General features: G+C 33.9%; 1 protein-coding gene across 1 annotated transcript; it reads right to left on the bottom strand.

Annotated features, from left to right (window-relative positions):
- Positions 1 to 1,268: 1,268 nt before the first annotated feature.
- Positions 1,269 to 22,211, bottom strand: LOC106064439 (uncharacterized). The gene is made up of 6 exons (XM_056033978.1): positions 22,143 to 22,211; positions 7,361 to 7,499; positions 6,157 to 6,260; positions 5,953 to 6,054; positions 3,215 to 3,319; positions 1,269 to 2,748 (listed from the first exon to the last, which is right to left on the bottom strand). Exons 2-6 carry the CDS (start codon positions 7,491 to 7,493, stop codon positions 1,882 to 1,884), a joined length of 1,311 nt encoding a protein of 436 aa, XP_055889953.1. The 5' UTR covers positions 7,494 to 7,499; positions 22,143 to 22,211; the 3' UTR covers positions 1,269 to 1,881.
- Positions 22,212 to 22,271: the final 60 nt, after the last annotated feature.

A 22,271-nucleotide genomic window follows, 5' to 3' on the forward strand; every position in this document is an offset into this window, starting at 1 on the left:
AGAAGGGCTATATGTACCTCTGAATGTCCCTCATATAATAGTATTGGCCAGTACTGCCACTTCTTTTTTTGATACCACAAGCATATCTAATACTATTTTGAAACAACTTTTAACATAAACTTTTCTTACTATGAGAACGTGTCCAGGAGGATGAATTTCTGAAATTCAGAATATATAAAAATCTTTGGACCCCCTTGCTGGGTGAAGTGCAAACATATTGTCTATCCAATACTATCTCCAGAAAGAATTTTTTCAGTAAAAAATACTTTAATGAACTTTCATTAAGTAAATTTAGATTCCTAACTTATTGTAAATTTATATGCAAAGAAAAATCAGACTGGAAAATAGTGCTATCATTATGTTTTTAAGTTACTTTTTTTTTTCATTTCATCCTAAAAAAAAAACAACCTCCCAGGCTCCACCATGGAACCTTAAAGCTGACTAAAGGGGGTGCAAATAATTTCTTTTTTTTGTTGAGGCGATGTCACTGGTAAAAGTTTGAGAAACACTGTACTAAAGTACTCTATAAAAATGAGAGATAAAGAGAACAAATAATGATGAAGTTAAACTGAGAACAGCTTTTATAATCCAGAGTTCATTAGCTTACTGATCCATATCACTTCTAATTGGTAGCATATAAATGTCCAAACTATTTTTATAGAGAATGTGTGTATTGATATTAATTTACTAAATCAAAATCACTTGAATCTAGGATAATAAACAAAATGACCACCCAGAAGAAAGTATAATAAATAAAAGAGATAAATAAAAAATATTAATGCATGCAAGCATGTTAGTATTTCATTAAAATTTGTCTTTACTTTAAATACTGCTACCATACAACAAAATATTTAATATTCCTACAGTATTGCTATCAAGTGGATAGTTTTAGATGTTTCCAATCACAAAGGGATCAGAATAGAGCATGAGAATAGAGCATGAGAATAGAGCATGAGAATAGAGCATGAGAATAGAGCATGAGAATAGAGCATGAGAATAGAGCATGAGAATAGAGCATGAGAATAGAGCATGATATTTCATGAAGTAGCCTAAATTAAAATAATTAAAAAAAAGAAAAGTTTATAATACTTACAATGAAATTATAAAATAAACTTTAAATGCACTTGCAAGATTTAAATGTTACTATTGCAATCTTTTAACTGTATGATTTCTATTCTACTATTTCAATCTATTGATTCCATGCAAGACTGGTTGAAATGATGTGTTGACACATGTAAATACACATTAAAAGATTTTTTTCTCTAAAAATATGATGAAAAAAAAAAACTGTTTACATTGGAAAAGGCTGACCATAGAAATCTGTCGTTAATAAATAGATCTGGAAAATTGAAATGTAAACAAAAAAAGTTTCTTTGAACTTTACAGTATAGGTGAACATTGTCCTAAGATCATGTCAAAGGAGACAGATTTGTTATTTTATAATCCTATACATCCAATGTTAATATTTTGCTTGGAAAGCGGATTCTGAAATCTTAATGTTTATTGGCATTGGAAGTCCAAAAAAAAAAAAAAAAAAAGAGTCCAGTAATCTATGAGAACTAGATTAAATAATGTCAATTATTATTGACCAAAAAAGTGTACACTACAGTATTAAAATTATTCTTGTGAAGAAAGAAAGTGAAAGACAGTAGTTAAAACAGCAGTAAAAACATGAATCAATATCAGATCAATGTGTAAATAAAATTTGTAGTTGCTACATACAAGATGACATAATGTCAAGTAAAAATAAAACAGAGCACCGTACCAAAATATGTACAAGTATATGGGGGGGGGGGGGGGGGAAAGAGGTTACAAATAGAAAAACTTCTTAAAGAATGTAAATGCTTAGAAAAATTATTGTGTATAATAATGATGGTAGAATCAACTGTTGTCAAGATCATTGATATTGAGCTTGATAAACTGACCTGGCTCAACATGAAACAAATGTTTATTAGATCCAAGCAAAGGTTTTCTCACTATGTACTGGCCAGGATTTGTGATAATGCAGATGCCCTGTCTTGACATCTCAGCATTCATAGCATCACTTCGCTTTTGGCTGTCAGCTGTTGAGTGTAGGGATCGACCCTGGACATGTGCACTGGATTCAAAGGCGCTGCTAGTTGATCTTTTCGTTGGTGGCGCCTTACAGTAAGATGGTTTTAAAGGAAGACTTTGTGTTCTTAGCCTTGCTGTATCCGCAATGACACCAGCATTTTGTTTTTGACTCAATTTGATCACTCTATTTCCTTGTGCAGTACCAATAACATCAGACAAAGGGTTTTGACCAGGGTTCTTGTACAAGGTCTCTGCCCAAGCAGTCTGGGGGTTCTTGTACAAAGTCTCTGCCCAAGCAGTCTGTGGTCTTTCATTCTGTTCTTCCATGCCCTCAGAGCAGGTGCTATCATCTAATGAAGAACTTAGAAAACCTTTAGTTGTACTGGCGATACCGGTAACAGGTTTGGTAAAAGTTTCTGAATTTCCCAATGTGGTGTAGAGCTTATCCTGGTAAGGCATTTGAGATTGTTCCGGGCCTGCAAAAGCTGTGGCTATTGAGTGAGAACAATTCTTATCATATTTTTTGAAAGAATCTTTAGCTTTATGTGAACATTTAGCCGGGCGAACTTTCACCGTAACCTGTTTTTTATATGGTTTATGTTCTTTATTTGGCACCGTAGAGCTTTTACATCCAGATGTTCCACTCACAGAGTCATCAGTGTTACATTCACTACTTGACTCTTTGGTGGTATGCTGAAAACGTAGAAATAAGTAGACAATATATTATTACAATAAAAAACATTACACTGAATTTATAAAAAAATCTCTAATATGTAACCATATGTTCCTTTCTTTGAGACAAATGTGGAATAAGTTTTGGATCAAAAGTAAAGTTTGAGACTTTGCAGCATATGAAGTGGATGATATCAATTTTACCTGGTTTCTGTGACCAGCTATTAGGCACCTCTAAACTAGTGTCAGCTACTTATTAGAACTGGACTTTAAAATACTTGATTAAAAAAAATCATAATTTAGACTTCTGAGATTGGAAGCCAAGAGCTTCAATACTCAGCCACCTCAAAAGATAATGTAATATTCTAATTACTCTTAGTTATGTGTTGAGGGTATGTTCACATTAATGCAATAAACTTTTATGGAAGTCACAAAAACACAGCAGTGTTGCAAATGCAGTGACAGTTTATCTGGCAACAGACTTTACCTTCTTGCTCTTTTTCTTTGGGCTCTTCAGAGTTTTATGATAGGCTTTGAAATGTCTGGTTTCTGCTTCTGAGAGACTTTTCTTGGAACAAGACTTGTAAAAACACTGGCAACAGAGATTTGCTATTAGTATTTGAAAACTTAAAGTGAAGATAAGCACTAGACTAGATCTATTTTTTTTATGCTTTTAAATTGCTTTTTTGAAATAAAAGCGAAAATGTCTAATTTGATCAACTCTCTATCTCCATCTCTGAGCATATTTTCACCCCATGAATGTTCCCAGTAATTAAATCTATCTCACCCTGATCTACAACACAAGCTTCCACTGTCCCCATAAAATATGGTGTGTCAACACTAACTCTAGCAATCGATAATTGTACCATTTTACCATTAAACATAACACACTTTCTAGATTCGCCTGTATATTCATAGTCTTCCACTAATTTCTTATTCACTCCAGTAATAGTGCTCCCAGTGTCCCTAATGGTCTTGGCTGTCTTGTTCCCTACTGTCTGAAAAACCAATGTTCCAGTATCAGATGACAATGATAGACCTTGTTCTATTCCACCTTTCTTGCAGTCCTTTCTTTCCTGTTTCCTTGATATCTTCCTTTGCAATTATCATCTTGTCTTTCATATGTACCACGTCTAATGTGCCTATCCTGGGTCTCCCTTGTTCTGTGAAAGGTATTTGGTGTCTCACATGTTATGTTAAAGGCAACTATTTCTTCTATATCACTGCCTCTGGATAATTTCTTCTCGGGATGTGCCACTTTATAAGCCCTTATCAGTCTTACTATGTCTTCTATGGATTTAGGTTTCCTCTCCAACAGAAATATTTATAATTCCTCCTGACACTTGTAAATTACTTTATCATTAGAAATGTCTTTAGACCATCAAAGATCTTTTCTATTTTAGCGGTTTCAGTCCAATTTTCAAAATGACTGGTCATTCTGTCCAGGAAGGTCTGCGGGTCATCATTTGTTTCTATCACACAGTTAACAAATTGTTCACTGTAAAATGCCTCTGTTTTTCCATATGTTCGAAGTAGTTGTTCTTTCACCACGCTATAGTTGCCCTGGTTCACGCATATCTTTGATGGAACCTCTGCTACAAATGACTTCGATAATAAAAATGACCATTTGTCTTCAGGGTATTCCAGTTCCCTCATTTCAATTTCAAACTTCTTCAAAAAAATGTCAATGTCCATTTTAGCTTCTTCATCTTTATACTTTGCCAGTTTATTCCCTGTAGTTTCCCCTTTTCTTGGTCTGTTTTAAACTTTTTTCTCTGCCGACTCTTTTTCCAACGCCAATCTCTCTTTTTCAATGGCAACTAATTTGTTTTTCTTTTCTTTTTCAATGACAATTAATTCGTTTTTCTTTTCTCTTTCAATGGCTAACCTCTCCCTCTCTATAGCTAATCTCTTGCCACACTCAGCACAGACAAAACCATTGCCTGCTAGTGGTCAATTTAAGTTCTCTTTTTACTGTCTACATCTGTCCTTGGTAGTGGATTTTCTTTTGGTCTCAAATATGTATCCCTCAACCTTGTAGCTGTCACGTTTGGAAGCTGCCTGCTGCCAGGTGCTCTCTTCAACGTCAAAGCATTTTCAGGGAGCATGTCTGTGACACTGACCACCTTTCAGCTCACTGAAAAAAGATTGCCTTTACATACAAATGTCACCTATAGGGGATAAGTGCCCTGCCAGATGTAGGTGCGAACTATAAGTAGTCTGTAGTGCAGTCATCTTCAGTGAAAGCGTTCAAAAAGTCTTAGTTGCTTTCTGTATAGTACCCATGTCTCAGATCCATATAGAAGGGATGAGAGAACCACTGCTTGGTAGTCATGGATTTTTGTAGGCAGGCAGAGAAATTAAATCCACCACACTCTCTCTCTGGCCAGACGGTGATCAATTTCCATTAAAAGTAATGCATTTTTTGATACTGTGCTTCCCAGAGAAGTAAAGTAGTTGACCACATAATGGGGGTGTCAACTAATAGAATGTTGTTAAAACAACAAACTAAAACAGACTCACGACATGGCCTAAATTGTGCCGATGTGCCCAAAATCAAATAAAACAGACTCAATTTAACTATTACATACTTTTTAATGACCATACATTTTTTTTTACAAGTTTCAGACATTCCTTCCAATATGAAGATTACTTGGTCATAACTTGGTCCTAATCCAAACCTACTGCTTAAAATGGTATTGATATTTAACTCTGATAAAGAACCCAACTGACTGATAACTAATTTCTTTATCCTCTATTTAATATGTTAGGAATTAAGCTTCCTCTTTCCTAACTCAAAGGACTTTTTATAAAATAAGCAATACTAATCTTTGAAATGATCATTTTGTTTAGACTTTAAGAAATTTCTATAAATGGAAAAAAAAAGACTTTAGAAATTTGTTCCTTCTATAATGATCAATGTTTGAACTATTGAGTAACTCAATATGGGAATATATCTGTATGAGAACTAAAACTGCCAGATCAAGAATGTTATTCTAATGGGTAAAGCATGTCTGAGTGTAAGAGCAAGTTACACATTCTTAGTGCTAATTCTAAAAGATGTAAAAAAAACACAATAACAACAGAATAACAACAGAATAAAGATATCTAAATCTACTGTAAAAATATTACAAAAACTATCCTTTTTTTTTATGAATCATTTTATAAAATAGAATAGAAAAAAAAAAAAAATCATTATATATTTAAATAAAAAAGGATTTTCACCTGGCAATGATCAGAAATTTGACACATATGTTCTGTGATCTTTTGAAGTGTGTTATCCAATTTATACCTCATATCTTTGTCACATTTGTTATGCTTTGAAACCTTGATATACAAATAAATAATGTAAATACAATAAAATATCTTTTCTTAAATAAAATTAAAAAAAAAAAAAAAAAAAAAAAACAGATAAATAAGATAACTCACTTGGTCTAAACTAAAAGAATCAGACAACCAAGATTTCTTCATGAATGAACAGGGTAATTTTTTTGTCTTCCGATCACTGTCTGCATCACTCTCATGAGTGTTAGCTGAAAACAATGTAAATTAACAACACTTGAAACATGGCATCAATTAGTTTGGAGAAATTTCTGAAGAAAATTTAATGGTGACTAAGACTATGCATTGATATATGTCAGAGTTTCAATCAGGGGGCCAAATACATTCCCAAATTCTAATCTTTCTTTATTACTTATTACTATATTACTAGAACAGTAATCATGAAATGTGATTAGATGTTTAGGTGACTTCAAAGTGTTAACAAACAGCAGATTACTGTGTTTAAAATGAACACATAAATCCACAATCAAAAATAAAAGTTGACTTATAACAGACCATATGAAAAAAAGAACATTGACTATGGAGAGTAAACCTTTTTCATAATATCTTACATTCAAATGGTAAGATAATTGGCAAAAAAAAAAACAAAAAAAACTCCATTTGGACAATGACAACTGTTTGAGAAAAACATTCATAAGAAAGCTAAAAAGATTTTAGAAATAAAAATCACCTTCTGGGTCACGGCTTTGTCATTTTACCACCATAAAGACAATGCAAGACACCCATAACAAAGATAGACAGACACACAATTCAACTATCTGATATAAACATTTCACATGTACATTTTGAGTGAATCAGGTGTGAATGTACACTTGTTTTTTTTTTATAGTTATGTTTTGTTTGGTGTAATGCATAAATTGTAAGACAAATTTCATTATGGACATTTAAGATTATTATTATTTAATTACTATTATTAACAAAAGTGCAATAGCAAAAAAAAAAAAAAAGATTTGGAAAATTAACCTTTTTTTTTTTTAATTCACTGATAGCTCACGTCTGAGATTCATGTTGTGTTTTTTTTTAATGCAAAGATAAAAAGTAAAAAGTAGCAAGGAAAAAGTTACGAGAGAATCTTATGTGTATACGAATTAAAAATTTAGATTGCTCGAGATAGATAAGGTATAATGGACCACTGGATATCCTTAGACCTTATCTGGTCACTCATGCCATTTTCACTTCAACCTTACTCAGATGCAAGCATGACTAAAAACTTCCTTAAAATGTGGGGATTAACTTCTCAACCTACATTTGAATCCTGTAATAAAAGTATAATTAACAAAAAAAATTAAACCTGTAATTTTAGTTCCCAGATTTTGATAGACATCAAAGACCATCTGTCTTGAAATAGTGCGATAATAAATATCTGTTGCCTGCTTTTTTGATTTTGATACGTCTTCCACCAGGTCATTCAATGTACGCTCCATTGACAACTGCAATGATAAAAGTGTGCAACTAATTACAACTAACATAAATAAACTTCTGTAAAAAAAAATCAGTTAACATGAAAGTAAACCCATTAAATACTTTATGGTAATGGCTTCCATTGAACAAAAGAAGTAACCATCTTAGCTTTTTAAAATCTTTTAATTCAAAAGCATTTAATTACCATTTCACAAAAGTTTTAACACATACAGCAGCCACATCCCAGAACTGGGGCAAGAGTGACTGGATAACTGGCTGGCTAAACCAGGAAGAGTGATTCTGAAATATCCACAACACTCAGTACAATGTGGTTCTGTCAAACCTACTATGTGAAGTCTGGACTGGGCAGCATGTGCAAAACATCCCCATAACTAGACTAATCTGACAAAAAAGCAATAACCAGCATAGTCCTGTGGAGCACTTAAGAGCAGGTCAAGACACAAAGAAATTCTCTGGTCATCCACTGCACTCAAACTCGTCCCGGATGTCTTGACACAATTTTATTTCTGGAAAAGGATGGGATTTAGGGTGAGAGAGTGAGGTTGCCGTGTTGCGAGAATCCTCCCCACTTAAATCAAAATTTTCAGCACAAGTCACTTAGTTAACAAATACATTTAGTTAACTGTGTTATTTATATCTATAAAAACTTAACTCTTGCGTCATTAATTTTCCCGCTGAGCCAATCTCTAAATTTGTATTTGAATTTTTACTCAATGTTTACTTATAATATTCTAGGAATAACTAACCGCTAATCATATATACTACATAATTTGTAATAGAAGGTTTTTTTTTTTTGCTTGTTATTAATTTCTCATTCCCTTTCTTTTTATTTTCTGCTTAACAATACAAACACATAGTATACTATTAGACTAGTAACAATTGTAGTACCAAAAAGGTGAGTGTGGGGGGAAGAGAATTTAAGGCTTGTGGTTAAAACACTTCTTTAAAAAAATTTAAGCAAAACTACACACACAAAAAAACATGAGCGTAGCCAAAAGGGGGAGAGGATACACACACACACACAAAATTAAGGAAAATAACAGTTTACAAATTCTATATCTTCTTATCTTATCTTATCTAATACAAACGTTACTTCAAAAAACAAGATAATTACGTCCTACGCGTCATGCATTCAGTCATGCATATTAACCATTGACTTAAATTCTGCCAAGTCACTGGTTTTCCTGGCTAGCTCAGGCAACCCATTCCATGCTCTAATAGCACTAGGGAAGAAGGAGCATTTGTACAAATTTGTACTAGCATATGGAACGAGGAATGTGCCTTTATCTTTGTGTCTTTCAGAGTATTTTATTAAATTTTGTTTTTGTATTTGAAGATAATGATTTAGTGTTTTATGTATAATTGCTACTTTACTTTTGAGCCTTCTGTCCTGAAGGCTTTCTAAATTTAGTGATTTTACTAAAGGTGTTACTCTAGTCAAATGTGAATATTCGTTTGTTATGAATCTCACTGCTCTATTTTGTGTCTGTTTCAGTTTCTTAATGTTTTCTTGAGTTGAGGGGTCCCAAACAGAGGATGCATATTCTATCATTGGCCTAATTAAGGTTAAATAACATTTTAGTTTTATGTTCTTATTTGATTTATAGAAATTTCTTTTAATAAACCCTAATGCTTTGCTTGATTTTTTGATAGTTTCATCAATATGGGGATTCCAAACAGTTTTTCATTTATTAAAACACCTAGGTATTTTGTGTTTTTAGTCTGTGTTACCGGTTTATTAGTATTATAGCTTTTATATGGCGCTACTTTCATGCTTATAGCATGCTCAGAGCGCTTTTGGTCCAATCTCTTTTGTGGACCAGTGGTGGGGGGGGGGGGGGGGGTTATCTAGGAGTTGGTTTACTGTGCTGCCTTTAGGCGCTCAGTAAACACAACTCTGCCCGAGTCAGGTGGCAAACCTCGAGCCCCCTTCTAGGTAGCCAAGCCAAGTTAAGTTCAAGCGCACTTGGTCTCTCGACAATGCTTTACCATGAATAAAATAAGTGGAATTAATTTGTTAATTTGTTTTAGTATTTTTGTTACTCTTAATAACTGACATTTTTCTGGGTGGAAAGACATGCTCCAATTTGATTCCCTTTTCTCTAATTCATCTAATTCTCTTTGTAAAATTTCTCTATCTTGTGTTGTTTTTATTGTTCTAAATATTATGCAATCGTCTGCGAATAATCTGACTTTTGTTCCTGAACTAATGCAATTTGGTAAATCATTTATGTAAATTAAAAATAGTAGTGGACCTAAGACTGTTCCTTGAGGTACATCTGAGTTTACTGTTATTGGTGTTGATTTAGAGCCATTTATTATTACAGTTTGTTCTCTCACTATCAGAAAATCTTTAATCCACTGATGCAATGGACCATCAATGCCAAAATATTTAAATTTTTTAAGCAAACTATGGTGGTGAACTTTGTCAAAAACTTTGGAAAAATCTAGTAAGATAGCATCTATTTGGTCACTGTTATCTAAACCTTTTGAAAAATCATCAATTAGTCCTATTAGTTGTGTTACACATGATCTATATTTCCTAAAGCCATGTTGGTATAAGTGTAGACTATGGAGTTTTTGAGGTAAATTGGTTGGCCGTTGTGCTGGCCACATCACACCCTGCTCGTTAACCGTTGGCCATAAAAACAGATGACCTTAACATCATCTACCCCATAGATCGCAAGGTCTGAAAGGGAAACTTTACTTTTTTTTTTTTTTACTAAAAGTTCAAGGTTGGGAATAACAGCTTTCTATTGGAGGATGCCAAAACATTATATGATGTCATTGTAATCCTGGCTGCTCAACTAAATAATACTAATAAAAATTCAGGTTAAACCAACCTGAAATGCATTATGGTAATGCATTTTTGGAATTCAAGGGCCTAAGAAGTGTGTGGTTTGTTTGTTTGAGTCTATGTAGGGTCAACTGTTCAATTAGAAGATATAAGACCAAAAAGTGATGGGGGAGGGGGGAGGCAGATGAGAAGGCAACAACTGATGGGCCTATGAAGTGTTAGTGAACACTCTGCATTAGGTGGCTGAAGGTAGTTAAGGATAAAAGGGAACCAGACAAAAATTGTTAGGGGTGGGGGCATTATAATGTGGGCCCTTTTATTGAGATAAACAAGTTTCAGGACTAAAAAAATATACCATCAATAACAATAAATTTTCCTTTGAAACATGTTTTTGGACTAGTTGATTAATATATAAGAAATGGCAAGCATATTTATTCAACACATTCAAATCTCCTCACATCATGCCCTTTGGTTGCTGTGATAAGGACAAGCACACACATACAAAATGTATTTTCTTTCAACCAGTAATCATACATACATAATTCATATAAATTTAGAAGGCTCTTTCAAATCTACAACATATCAGACAACAAGATTCTTAAAAAGAATTTTCTGGAAAAAAAAAAGTAACATCCCTACTACTTATACTAGACTAGATCTAGATTATTCTAGATCTAGATCTATCTACTCTAGTCCTGTTTGTAAAATGTTTTACATGTTTCGGATGTCTCAGAGTTGAAGATAGTTTACTTCCTAATCCAAACCTCCCGCAGGACGACGGGGGATGGGAGCGGGCAGGATATGAACCCTCGACCATCAATAAATCCGAACGACAGTCCAGCGTGCAAACCGCACGACCAGGCAGCCATCCATAACGTTAAGAAATGTATTGCAATAAATTGAAAGTTACTTTAGTTTTAATTTTGTTTAGGTTTTGAAATGCTGAGTTTGTTTTGAATAAGGAACAAAATTAATGTATAGTATACTGTATAGGAACAACTAGAATGCAGAGAAATGCAGTGCTTCTCAAGATTGGCTAGATAAAGTAGATTGCTTAGGGTTAGGCCTACCCTAGATCAGACCATGAGATCATAAAAATACACAGTCAGATAAAAGCAGTAGCCAATACAAAACCCAAAAGAAAAATCTTACTCTGGAATAAATGTAACCTAACACAACTACACCAAGCTGCACTAAACTTTCAACAAACATTCTTATTAGAAAAAGACATTAACCAACCAGTCGATGACCTCTGGAATTTCATTAAAAACCATCTTAAAAGCATAATAGAAAATCATATACCAACTAAATACACATCAAACAAAATAAATAAATGCTGGTTTAATAATAGACTAAAGAAGCTTTGTAAACAGAAGGAAAACCTCTATAGAAAATTTAAAGAAACTAATGCAGAAAGAGTTTACAAAAAGTATATAAAAATTAAACACTTAACCCAAAAAGTAAGCAGACAGCTGCAGAGTGAATACATAAACAATGTAATATCTAAAGATAACAACAAAAACCTATGGTCATACATTAAGTCTAAGAAAATGGAAACAACAGGCGTAGCGCCATTAAAAGATGAACATAACATAATACATAATGATAATGAAACTAAAGCAAACATTCTAAACAAATACTTTGCATCAGCATTCTCAGCCCCAGGAGACAAAGACATATTACTGAATTTGAACCAAGTAGACAACATAGAAGATATAGTAGTACAAGAAAATGGAATTCAAAAACTATTAGCCAACACCAAACCAAATAAAGCTTCTGGACCTGATGGTATTCCAGCTAGATTACTCAAAGAACTAAGTAATGAGCTAGCCCCAGTGTTCAAAATACTCTTTCAGGCTTCACTTAACCAGGGCAGAGTACCAAAGGACTGGAAAGAAGCTAATGTCACCCCCCTATTTAAAAAAGGAGAAAAATCTGACCCAGGGAACTACAGACCAGTATCACTTACCAGCATCACATGTAAAATCCTAGAACACATAATATGTAGCAACATCATAAACCACTTAGACAAACATAATGTCCTCACACCATACCAACATGGCTTTAGGAAATATAGATCATGTGAAACACAACTAATAGGACTAATTGATGATTTTTCAAAAGGTTTAGATAATAGTGAACAAATAGATGCTATCTTACTAGATTTTTCTAAGGCTTTTGACAAAGTTCACCACCATAGTTTGCTTAAAAAATTAAAATATTTCGGCATTAATGGTCCACTGCATCAGTGGATTAAAGACTTTCTGATAGGGAGAGAACAAACTGTAATAATAAATGGCTCTAAATCAACACCGATAACAGTAAACTCAGGTGTACCTCAAGGTACAGTCTTGGGTCCACTACTATTTTTAATTTACATAAATGATTTACCAAATTGCATTAGTTCAGGAACAAAAGTCAGATTATTTGCAGACGATTGCATAATATATAGAACAATAAAAACAACACAAGACACAGATATTTTACAAAGAGAATTAGATGAATTACAGAAATGGGAATCAAATTGGAGCATGTCTTTCCACCCAGAAAAATGTCAGTTGTTAAGAGTAACAAAAAAACTAAAACAAATTAATTCCACTTATCTTATTCATGGCAAACCAGTATCACAGACTAAAAACGCAAAATACCTAGGTGTTATAATAAATGAAAAACTATCATGGAATCCACATATTGATGAAACTACAAAAAAATCAAACAAAGCATTAGGATTTATTAAAAGAAATTTCTATAAATCAAATAAGAACATAAAACTAAAATGTTACTTAACCTTGGTTAGGCCAATAATAGAATATGCATCCTCCGTTTGGGACCCCTCAACTCAAGAAAACATTAAGAAACTGGAACAGACACAAAATAGAGCAGTGAGATTCATAACAAACGAATATTCACATTTGACTAGAGTAACACCTTTAGTAAAATCACTAAATTTAGAAAGCCTTCAGGACAGAAGGCTCAAAAGTAAAGTAGCAATCATACATAAAACACTGAACCATAATCTTCAAATACAAAAACAAAATTTAATAAAATACTCTGAAAGACACAAAGATAAAGGCACATTCCTCGTCCCATATGCTAGGACAAATTTGTACAAATACTCCTTCTTCCCTAGTGCTATTAGAGCATGGAATGGGTTGCCTGAGCTAGCCAGGAAAACCAGTGACTTGGCAGAATTTAAGTCATTGGTTAATATGCATGACTAAATGCATGACGCGTAGGACGTAATCATCTTCTTTTTTGAAGTAACGTCTGTATTATATAAGATAAGATAAGATCCATGATCATATGATCAAGTACTTGTCTTAGTTTTTACTTTTTAACTTTATTTAATTTTAATCTAGATTCTAACTAAGTCTCAGACTAAAGAAATCTAGACATCTACTAGTTTCTAGTAAATTTCTACTACTCACTCTCTAGATCTATATTATATCTCTAGAAGATGAAAACTGCCTAAATAGATTCTAGATCTAGTAATCTAGTTCTAGAAAAGATTTTGATCTTTAGTCTAGATTACTCTAGAATCTAGATCTAGACTTAATTTGGATCTAAATTAAATTTCATACTATGATTCATATGATACATTCATAGTCTAGTTGGGCCTAGCATATATTTACTCTTCGGCAACATAAGAGGTGTGTTTCCGGTTTGAATATTTAAAAAAACAAAACAAAAACAGAGTGACTATCCTTTAACAGTCTCCGTCTATTCGGAAACTTCTCTGAAAGAAAAAAATATAAATGTGAACCAGCCCCGGCCAAGACATGCCGTTATTTCGCTATATTTGGTTCATTGCATCAGTGGATTAAAGATTTTCTGATAGGGAGAGAACAAACTGTAATAATAAATGGCTCTAATCAACACCGATAACAGTAAACTCAGGTGTACCACAAGGAACAGTATTGGGTCCACTACTATTTTTAATTTACATAAATGATTTACCAAATTGCATTACTTCAGGAACAAAAGTCAGATTATTTGCAGACGATTGCATAATATATAGAACAATAAAAACAACACAGGACACAGATATTTTACAAAGAGAATTAGATGAATTACAAAAATGGGAATCAAATTGGAGCATGTCTTTCCAACCAGAAAAATGTCAGTTGTTAAGACCCTATAAACATGCCCATTACGGCCCAGTATCAGTTTTAATTAGGGTTATCCCCCTTTGCCCTAATTGCAGCCCTAAATAGCCCAAATCGCGCCCTAATGGGCGCGCATACCGTTTGCACATTGGCGCAATTAGGTTCCCATAAGGGACCAATACGGGCAACCCTAATCGTGCCAATATCGGCCCAGTATGGGTAAACCCACTTCCGGATTCATTGGGGATTTCCAGAATCGCGCCCTAATCAAGCCCATACTAGCCCCAATGGTTTAGTAACTGAGATTTTCATTGGGGTTTAATTAGGGGAAAACGTTAATTATGCCGTTATGACCCCGTTACTAGCCCCAAAGGTTTAGTAACTGAAATATTTATTAGGGCTCAATTAGGGATAACCCTTACTGTGCCAATATCGTTCCGATACTGGACCCAATGGTTTAGTAAATGAAATATTCATTAAGGCTCAATTGGGGATAACCCTTATTGGGCCCATTTCATGCCGATGCTGGCCCTAATGGTTTAGTAATTGAAATATTTATTAGGGCTCAATTGGGGATAACCCTTATTGTGCCATTATCGTTCCGATACTGGACCCAATGGTTTAGTAAATGAAATATTCATTAAGGCTCAATTGGGGATAACCCTTATTGGGCCCATTTCATGCCGATGCTGGCCCCAATGGTTTAGTAATTGAAATATTCATTAGGGCTCAATTGGGGATAACCCTTATTGTGCCATTATTGGTATTAGACCCTATGGTTTAGTTAGGGATAAACTTTGATGCTTTACTGCACTTATAACACTTGTTCCATACTTTTAATTATTAAATAGTAATTAAAATTAAGGTTTTATTAGGTGTCCTGATGCACATTTATAAAACATACAATGTAGTGTTAATTTTTTTTTTTATATATATTTTCTAAACACAGGTTGAATTGATGTATTTCACACTCATACCAAGTATAAAAATGAAATAAAAAATAAAATATAATTCATTTTAAGGATTTATTTATTATTAAAAATGATGACGCCAGAATCAGATAAAACTTGTTATAAAATTCGAACTTAATAAAGCTAATACAAAATTTAATTAAACAGTGAAAAAGAAAAATGTAAATGTATGTGAGACACAAAAATAACTGTGACAAAAAAAAATGTAATGTTAAAAGTAATGTCTCATTTAAGAAAAACTATTTTCATCAAACTATTAAATTAGAAATTTTGACTGAGATTTAAAAAAAAAATACAGGAGAAAAAAAACTTTGGACACAAATGGTATTTAATATAATAAAATAGAAATAAACCTATATCAGTGTGCTTAATGAACATAACCTCTAATTTAAGACAATAAAAATAAAGTTAAAAAAAAAGCTTTAAAGCTTACAATCATCAAGGATACAATAAAATATAAATGTACAAAAAAAAAAAGAAAGAAAATCTAAAATTTTAATAACTGAATAAAAAAAATGTTTTGCACAAAAATAAAAATATTTATACATATAAAAAAGTAATAATTATATTTACAAAATTATTTATCTACAACAGAAAGTAAAAATTTAAAAAATTAATTTAATTATAAACGTTGAAAAAAGTCATTAAAAAAATTAGGCTAGGAGCAGAAAACGAATGTTGTAACCATACATATTTATTAAACACTAATTTAATAATTGTCTAGAATGTGGGCTGTGGCTAATTTCAATGAAACAGAAGAAGTTGACGCTGTACCCATTGCCTGGCTGTCGCCATGCCAGACCATCTCTCCAACAGCATCTGAAAAAAAAAAAGATTAGGATAATTTTGTTTTTGCATATATACATTTACTCACAATAAGGAATTTACAAGGAAATTTAAAGCTAAAGCGTCAATAAATCTAATAATATAATATAGTAATCTAAAGAAGTTAAATTTTATTTGACAAAAGCTAATAAAAATGATTTTAATAAAATAGCCATACCTGTCTCCAGTCTTCTTCGTCGACCACCTTGCCTGTCACCACCTTGCCTGTCACGAGCATTTCTTAAGTAAATTTTAATTGAAGAAAATACCTCTTCGTTAGTTGTTCTTTCCATGTTTTTTGTGAGTCGAACAGAATCTGAAACAAAAACAGATGCCTAATATCTTTAAAATGCACTAGTACAACAAAGAAGAAAACAAACTGGGAAATGAGAGGGCAGAAAATTATAGAGGTGCAGATCCTAGAGTGGAAGTGGAGATGAATTGGTCACACCCTAGAAAAAATACCTACAACAGAGCTAGACAGGCCTTGCAGTGAAACAACTAGGGAACAAGACATAGAGGAAGACCAAAAAGAACATGGTGACGCAGTATACTAGATAAAGCCGATAGGACAGGAAAGAGCCTTTAAAAAAACTAGCAAGAGACAATCAAGAGTGGTGTGTTTTTACTGAGGCCCTATGTTCCATGAGGAACTCAAGATGATGATTCCACCCAGAGAATGTCATCAGCTATTTTATGTGGAGAAAATGACATTTAATTTCTACCACTAATGAGATACAGGTATTAACTTTACAAATAAAACTAAAACAAATTAATTCCACTTATCTTATTCATGGCAAACCAGTAACACAGACTCAACTCAAGAAAACATTAAAAAACTGGAACAGACACAAAATAGAGCAGTAAGATTCATAACAAACGAATATTCACATTTGACTAGAGTAACACCTTTAGTAAAATCATTAAATTTAGAAAGCCTTCAGGACAGAAGGCTCAAAAGTAAAGTAGCAATCATACATAAAACACTGAACCATAATCTTCAAATACAAAAACAAAATTTAATAAAATACTCTGAAAGACACAAAGATAAAGGCACATTTCTCGTCCCAAATGCTAGGACAAATTTGTACAAACACTCCTTCTTCCCTAGTGCTATTAGAGCATGGAATGGGTTGCCTGAGCTAGCCAGGAAAACCAGTGACTTGGCTGAATTTAAGTCAATGGTTAATATGCATGACTGAATGCATGACGCGTAGGACGTAATTATCTTGTTTTTTGAAGTAACGTTTGTATTAGATAAGATAAGATAAGAAGATATAGAATTTGTAAACTGTTATGGTTAATATGCATGACTAAAAGCATGACGCGTAGGACGTAATCATCTTCTTTTTTGAAGTAACGTCTGTATTATATAAGATAAGATAAGATATTTAACTCACCATTTTCTTTCATTGATAATATGATCCGTGACAAGTGACCTTGGTGCTGTCTTTATATATGTAACTCATAATGAATTCTAAAACTAAAAGAATGCAATTTTTCTTATAATGATTAGTAGACTTTTAATAGCAATATGTGTGACTTGACATCACGCGCTAATCACTGGCGGATCCGGGGGTGGCGGTAGGGGCGGCGCCCCACCCTACTCGGCCGACCCCTTCCCCAAGGGGGGGGGGCGGACGAATTTTAGTATAGAATTCACACAATTTGCATACGAATTTATTACTTATGCTAATAATATGTACTAATTATTTATATTTAAACCTATTTTTTATATTATTTCGCCCCCCCCCTCTAGTATGTTGATAGATATGGTGGGGTCAGGAGGAGGCGATGACATCAATTCCGCCCCCCCCCCCCCCCATAAACTTTCGAGTGGGGGGGGGGCGGTCCAATTTATATGTAGAAATCACAGATTGCTAACAGAATCAATTGAATATCTATAGGACTAAAACTTGTTATTGGTATTTTAACATATCTTTATATTATGTCGTTTCCCTGTTGGCCGATGTGGTGGGGATCGAATACCTCTACTGCCCTTCCCACCTGAAACCTTTGAGTGGGGGGGGGGCGGTCCTACTTTTTATATTATGTCGCTCTCCTTCAGGTATTTTTGCCGATTCGGTGGGGTTGGGGGGGGGGGGGCGATTGCATGTACTGCCCCACTCTAGCCCTCTGAGAGGGGGACGGTCCTATTTTTATGGAGAAATCATTGTATGTGAACAAAATTAGTTGAATATGTTTATAATATAAACTACGTGAACCCATTGTATATTATGTCGCACCACACTCTAATCTCAAATTTTATCATTAGTAAGTATAAAATGAAAAAGGGTTGTACCAGGTGGGAGGGGCGATACATGCAATCACCTTCCCCCCATGGGACAAACCAATGCTTTTTATTTTTGTATTATAGTTAAGAAATTACAAAATGAAACTTATATAATTTATACATGCTATAAAATTAAATTCTTATATCGAGTCGCCCCAACCCTATTCTTTAATGCCAAATGCAATCATTAGCAGAAATTATAAAAAGGAGTGAGGATTAATCATTTTCACTCTATCGCCCCGAACCACACTGATAAATAATGAGCTGCAGATGTCAGAAGGATGCGTTTCTGCAGTGAAAAATGCAAGAAAACGCTTTTTGCGTCAGGGCTTCGCCCCGAACACCACTAATAATTAATGAGCTGTAGATGTAGGGAGAATGTGTTTATGCAGGGAAGAATGCAAGAAATCGCTTTTGGCGTTTTCCTCGTTCCATATGCTAGTACAAATTTGTACAAATGTTCCTTCTTCCCTAGTACTATTAGAGCATGGAATGGGTTGCCTGAGCTAGCCAGGAAAACCAGTGACTTGGTAGAATTTAAGTCATTGGTTAATATGCATGACTAGATGCATGACGCGTAGGACGTAATCATCTTCTTTTTTGAAGTAACGTCTGTATTTTATATAAGATAAGAATATATATATATAGGCTATACTAGCCTGAGATTACCCGCGGCCTGCGGGTGTTTACTTATCTAGTGGATTGGATTTAGATGTATGTTAAACTTAGCTAATGATCCTTTCAAGTTTTTTCTCTTTCGCTACGAAAATAAAATTAGGTTTGTGAAAATGTGTTTACCCGAAGCCGATACATTCATATTTATTAAAAACGAAAAGAGCGATAGCTTTGTTAAATGAATTTGATTATAAAGTGAACAATTAAACGAAATAATTTTTAGTACGCGATTCATGTATGAATATATAGTAGAGTCACTATTGCGGAGCAGGCATGTTTGCGGAACAGCTCGTCGAAATTAGTTAAAATCTACTTTATTTTGACATTTTCTGCTAAACTACTGTAACGGTACTGCGCATGGTCCATTTCTCTACATTTCCAAGGGTTTTCCTTTCACAGCAGAAAATTAATTTTGACTCCAGGTTAAAGTTGACAGGTGTGGAATCGTCCATTATTTTTCACGTACCAGGAGAACCGCATAGGCCATGGCTTAAGGCTTTTTAAAAATGATAATGACACATCATCTGCATAATACACATATTTTTCGGTTTATAAATGGATGAGGAAAAATTTCATTTCATAGCTATCTACCAGGAATTCAATTTTAAAAATAAATAGGAGGTGTTTGTCCTGTTTTTACCTTTTTAAAGATAGTCACAATTGTGGAACACTATAGATGTTATTTATTTGACCTGCGCATTTACTATCATTTAGCTTAATATTTACATATTGATTTAGATATCGGAATTTAAATATGAGTTTGTATTAGTATACATAAATTTAAAAACATTTAGAGAATAATATTACATATAATATATAATTTATGATTACCATACGTCCAGCAAAAAGAAGACAAATCATAATACCATATATATCATGGGCGTAGCCAGGGGGGGGTTCTTGGGGTTCAAACCCCCCCTCCCGAAATGAAATCCCCCCCCCTGGGGGGGGCGGAATTAAGTGACTGATTTTTGCTTTCATTTTGTTTATTTTAGGTGAGATTTTAATACTAAATCATCACTTACCACAGCACAGCCAAGGCAGTTTTGAGTTAAAAACCCTCTATCAGGGGGTTTTGAGTTTAAATCCCTCTACCAGGGGGTTTTGAGATTTTAAAAACACCTATCAGGGGGTTTTGAGATACAAATCCCTCTACCAGGGGGCTTTAAGTTTAAAACCCTCTACAGGGGGTTTTGAATTTTAAACCCCCTACCAGAGGTTTTTGCAGTTAAATCCCCCTCTTCTATAAAACAAAACAAAAAAAATGCAAACAACAATCCCCAAATTCCAACAGCACAGTTGAGGAAGATTTTGATTTTAAAACCCCATCCAAAATTTACGATAACCCTAACCCTAACCCTAACCCTAACCCCATCTTCAATATACAAAAAGCAAATTACACACTCAAAATTCTATGAGCGTAGCCAAAGGGGTTTTGAGTTTAACCCCCTCCCCCTTCCAGTTGGGGTTTGAAGCTAAAAAGTACCTCTTCAATATAAAAAAAAAGCAAATTACACACTATAAAATCTATGAGCGTATCCAAAGGGGTTTTGAGTTTAAATCCCCCTCCTCCAGATGGCTTTTTCTTTAACGTTTAAAACCCCTCCAGATGGTTTTGAGTTTAAAATTCCCCTACAGAGCGTTTCGAGTTGAAAACCTCTCTCTTCAATATTATTTTAAAGCAAACTACAGTCACCAAACTCTATGATCGTAGCTAAATGGGGTTTTGAATTAAAAACAAAACAAAAAAAAAAACAGATATTTTTTAGTTTAAAACCCCTCAACAGATGATTTGACAAAAAAACTTTCCTTTTCGATATAAAATCTAAAGCGAAATACTGGCATGTAATTCCAAGAGCGTAGTCAAGAAAGGTTACAAATTTCTAACAATGGCTTGGGCTCCATTAATTAAGTGTGAATAGTCTTCTGCCGAAATTGAAAATCATTAAATGTGTCTCAACAAAGATGGCTAAGACAGATTTTAGGAGTCAGTCATAGAGATCGGGTCTAAATCAAAGAAATCATATGCCGAACTGGGAGTCGAATCCTTAGTAAGGTTGTGACAGAGCGTCGCATGAGGTTTGCGGGACATGTTCTCCGACAAAATGAATTACGCAAAATAAGAGTTGCGGAAACAGCGAGGGGGTCTAAGTCAGTAAGAATAGCACATTAGGTTTTTGAAATAAAACTTTTTAATAGCAAGATAATGCACTGTAGATACATCAGAATATGCATTTTGTTGGCTTTCAGTACCAGAAATAGTGCTCGGCGGCGGGGCTTCGCCCCGCGCTGGGGGAGCGCTGCGAACTCCCCCAGACCCCCTTGCTAGCAAGGGCGGGGAGTCTACAATAAACAATAAACGTCTTCCGAAAGGGTCAGAATGTAATAAAGATTAATTATGTACACACACACACACATATATATTTTTTTTTCGCCCCCCCCCCCCAAAACCTCCCCGAAAAAAAAATCCTGGCTACGCCATGATATATATATATAATATTAATATAACAAAAAAGAATAAAAGAATAGTGAGGGAAAAACCTTGTAAGGAAAATCAGGGTAGTGTGACGTCAAATACAATTAAAGAAGAGGTAGTGAATCTAAAAGTGACAATGTGTTGTCTTAAGCTTTAATAAAATAAAATTAATGTAAAGGATAAGGAGTTAATCTAAGTTAGTACCCAATGAACATTCCTGCCTAGTTTTATCAAGATTGGTCAAGCGGTTTTGATGTCTATAAGTAACATACATACATACATACATATACATACACCTCACATTCTACTTTATGATATAGATATGCTGTACGCACGTCTATGCATAGGGTTAGGGTTTACTCGGCGTTAGGGTTAGTGTTTGGAAAAAAATCGCCCCCCCCCCACTCCAAAGTTCTGGATCCGCTAGTGGCGCTAATTATAGGCCTACATTAATACTACTTAATAATTTTTGCAAGAAAAGTTAGTTATTAATATTTTGAGTACATACATAGAAATTTAAAAATGTTTCTGAATAGATGTAAAATTGAGAAACATATCTTTCTTGTTTAAAGAGATATTAATATCCGGTTATGAGTAAAATTGAGAAACACTATCTTTCTTGTTTAAAGAGCTATTA

This window comes from Biomphalaria glabrata, chromosome 6 (genome assembly GCF_947242115.1).
Source record: "Biomphalaria glabrata chromosome 6, xgBioGlab47.1, whole genome shotgun sequence".
Lineage (NCBI taxonomy): Eukaryota > Metazoa > Mollusca > Gastropoda > Planorbidae > Biomphalaria > Biomphalaria glabrata.

Coding starts and splice junctions, on each gene's coding strand:
- LOC106064439 (XM_056033978.1), bottom strand. CDS start 7,493: ATGGAGCGTACATTGAATGACCTGGTGGAAGACGTATCAAAATCAAAA. Junction 3,320..5,952: donor AAATTTCTGATCATTGCCAG/GTGAAAATCCTT, acceptor CTCTGTTGCCAG/TGTTTTTACAAGTCTTGTTC. Junction 2,749..3,214: donor CAAAGAAAAAGAGCAAGAAG/GTAAAGTCTGTT, acceptor CTACGTTTTCAG/CATACCACCAAAGAGTCAAG.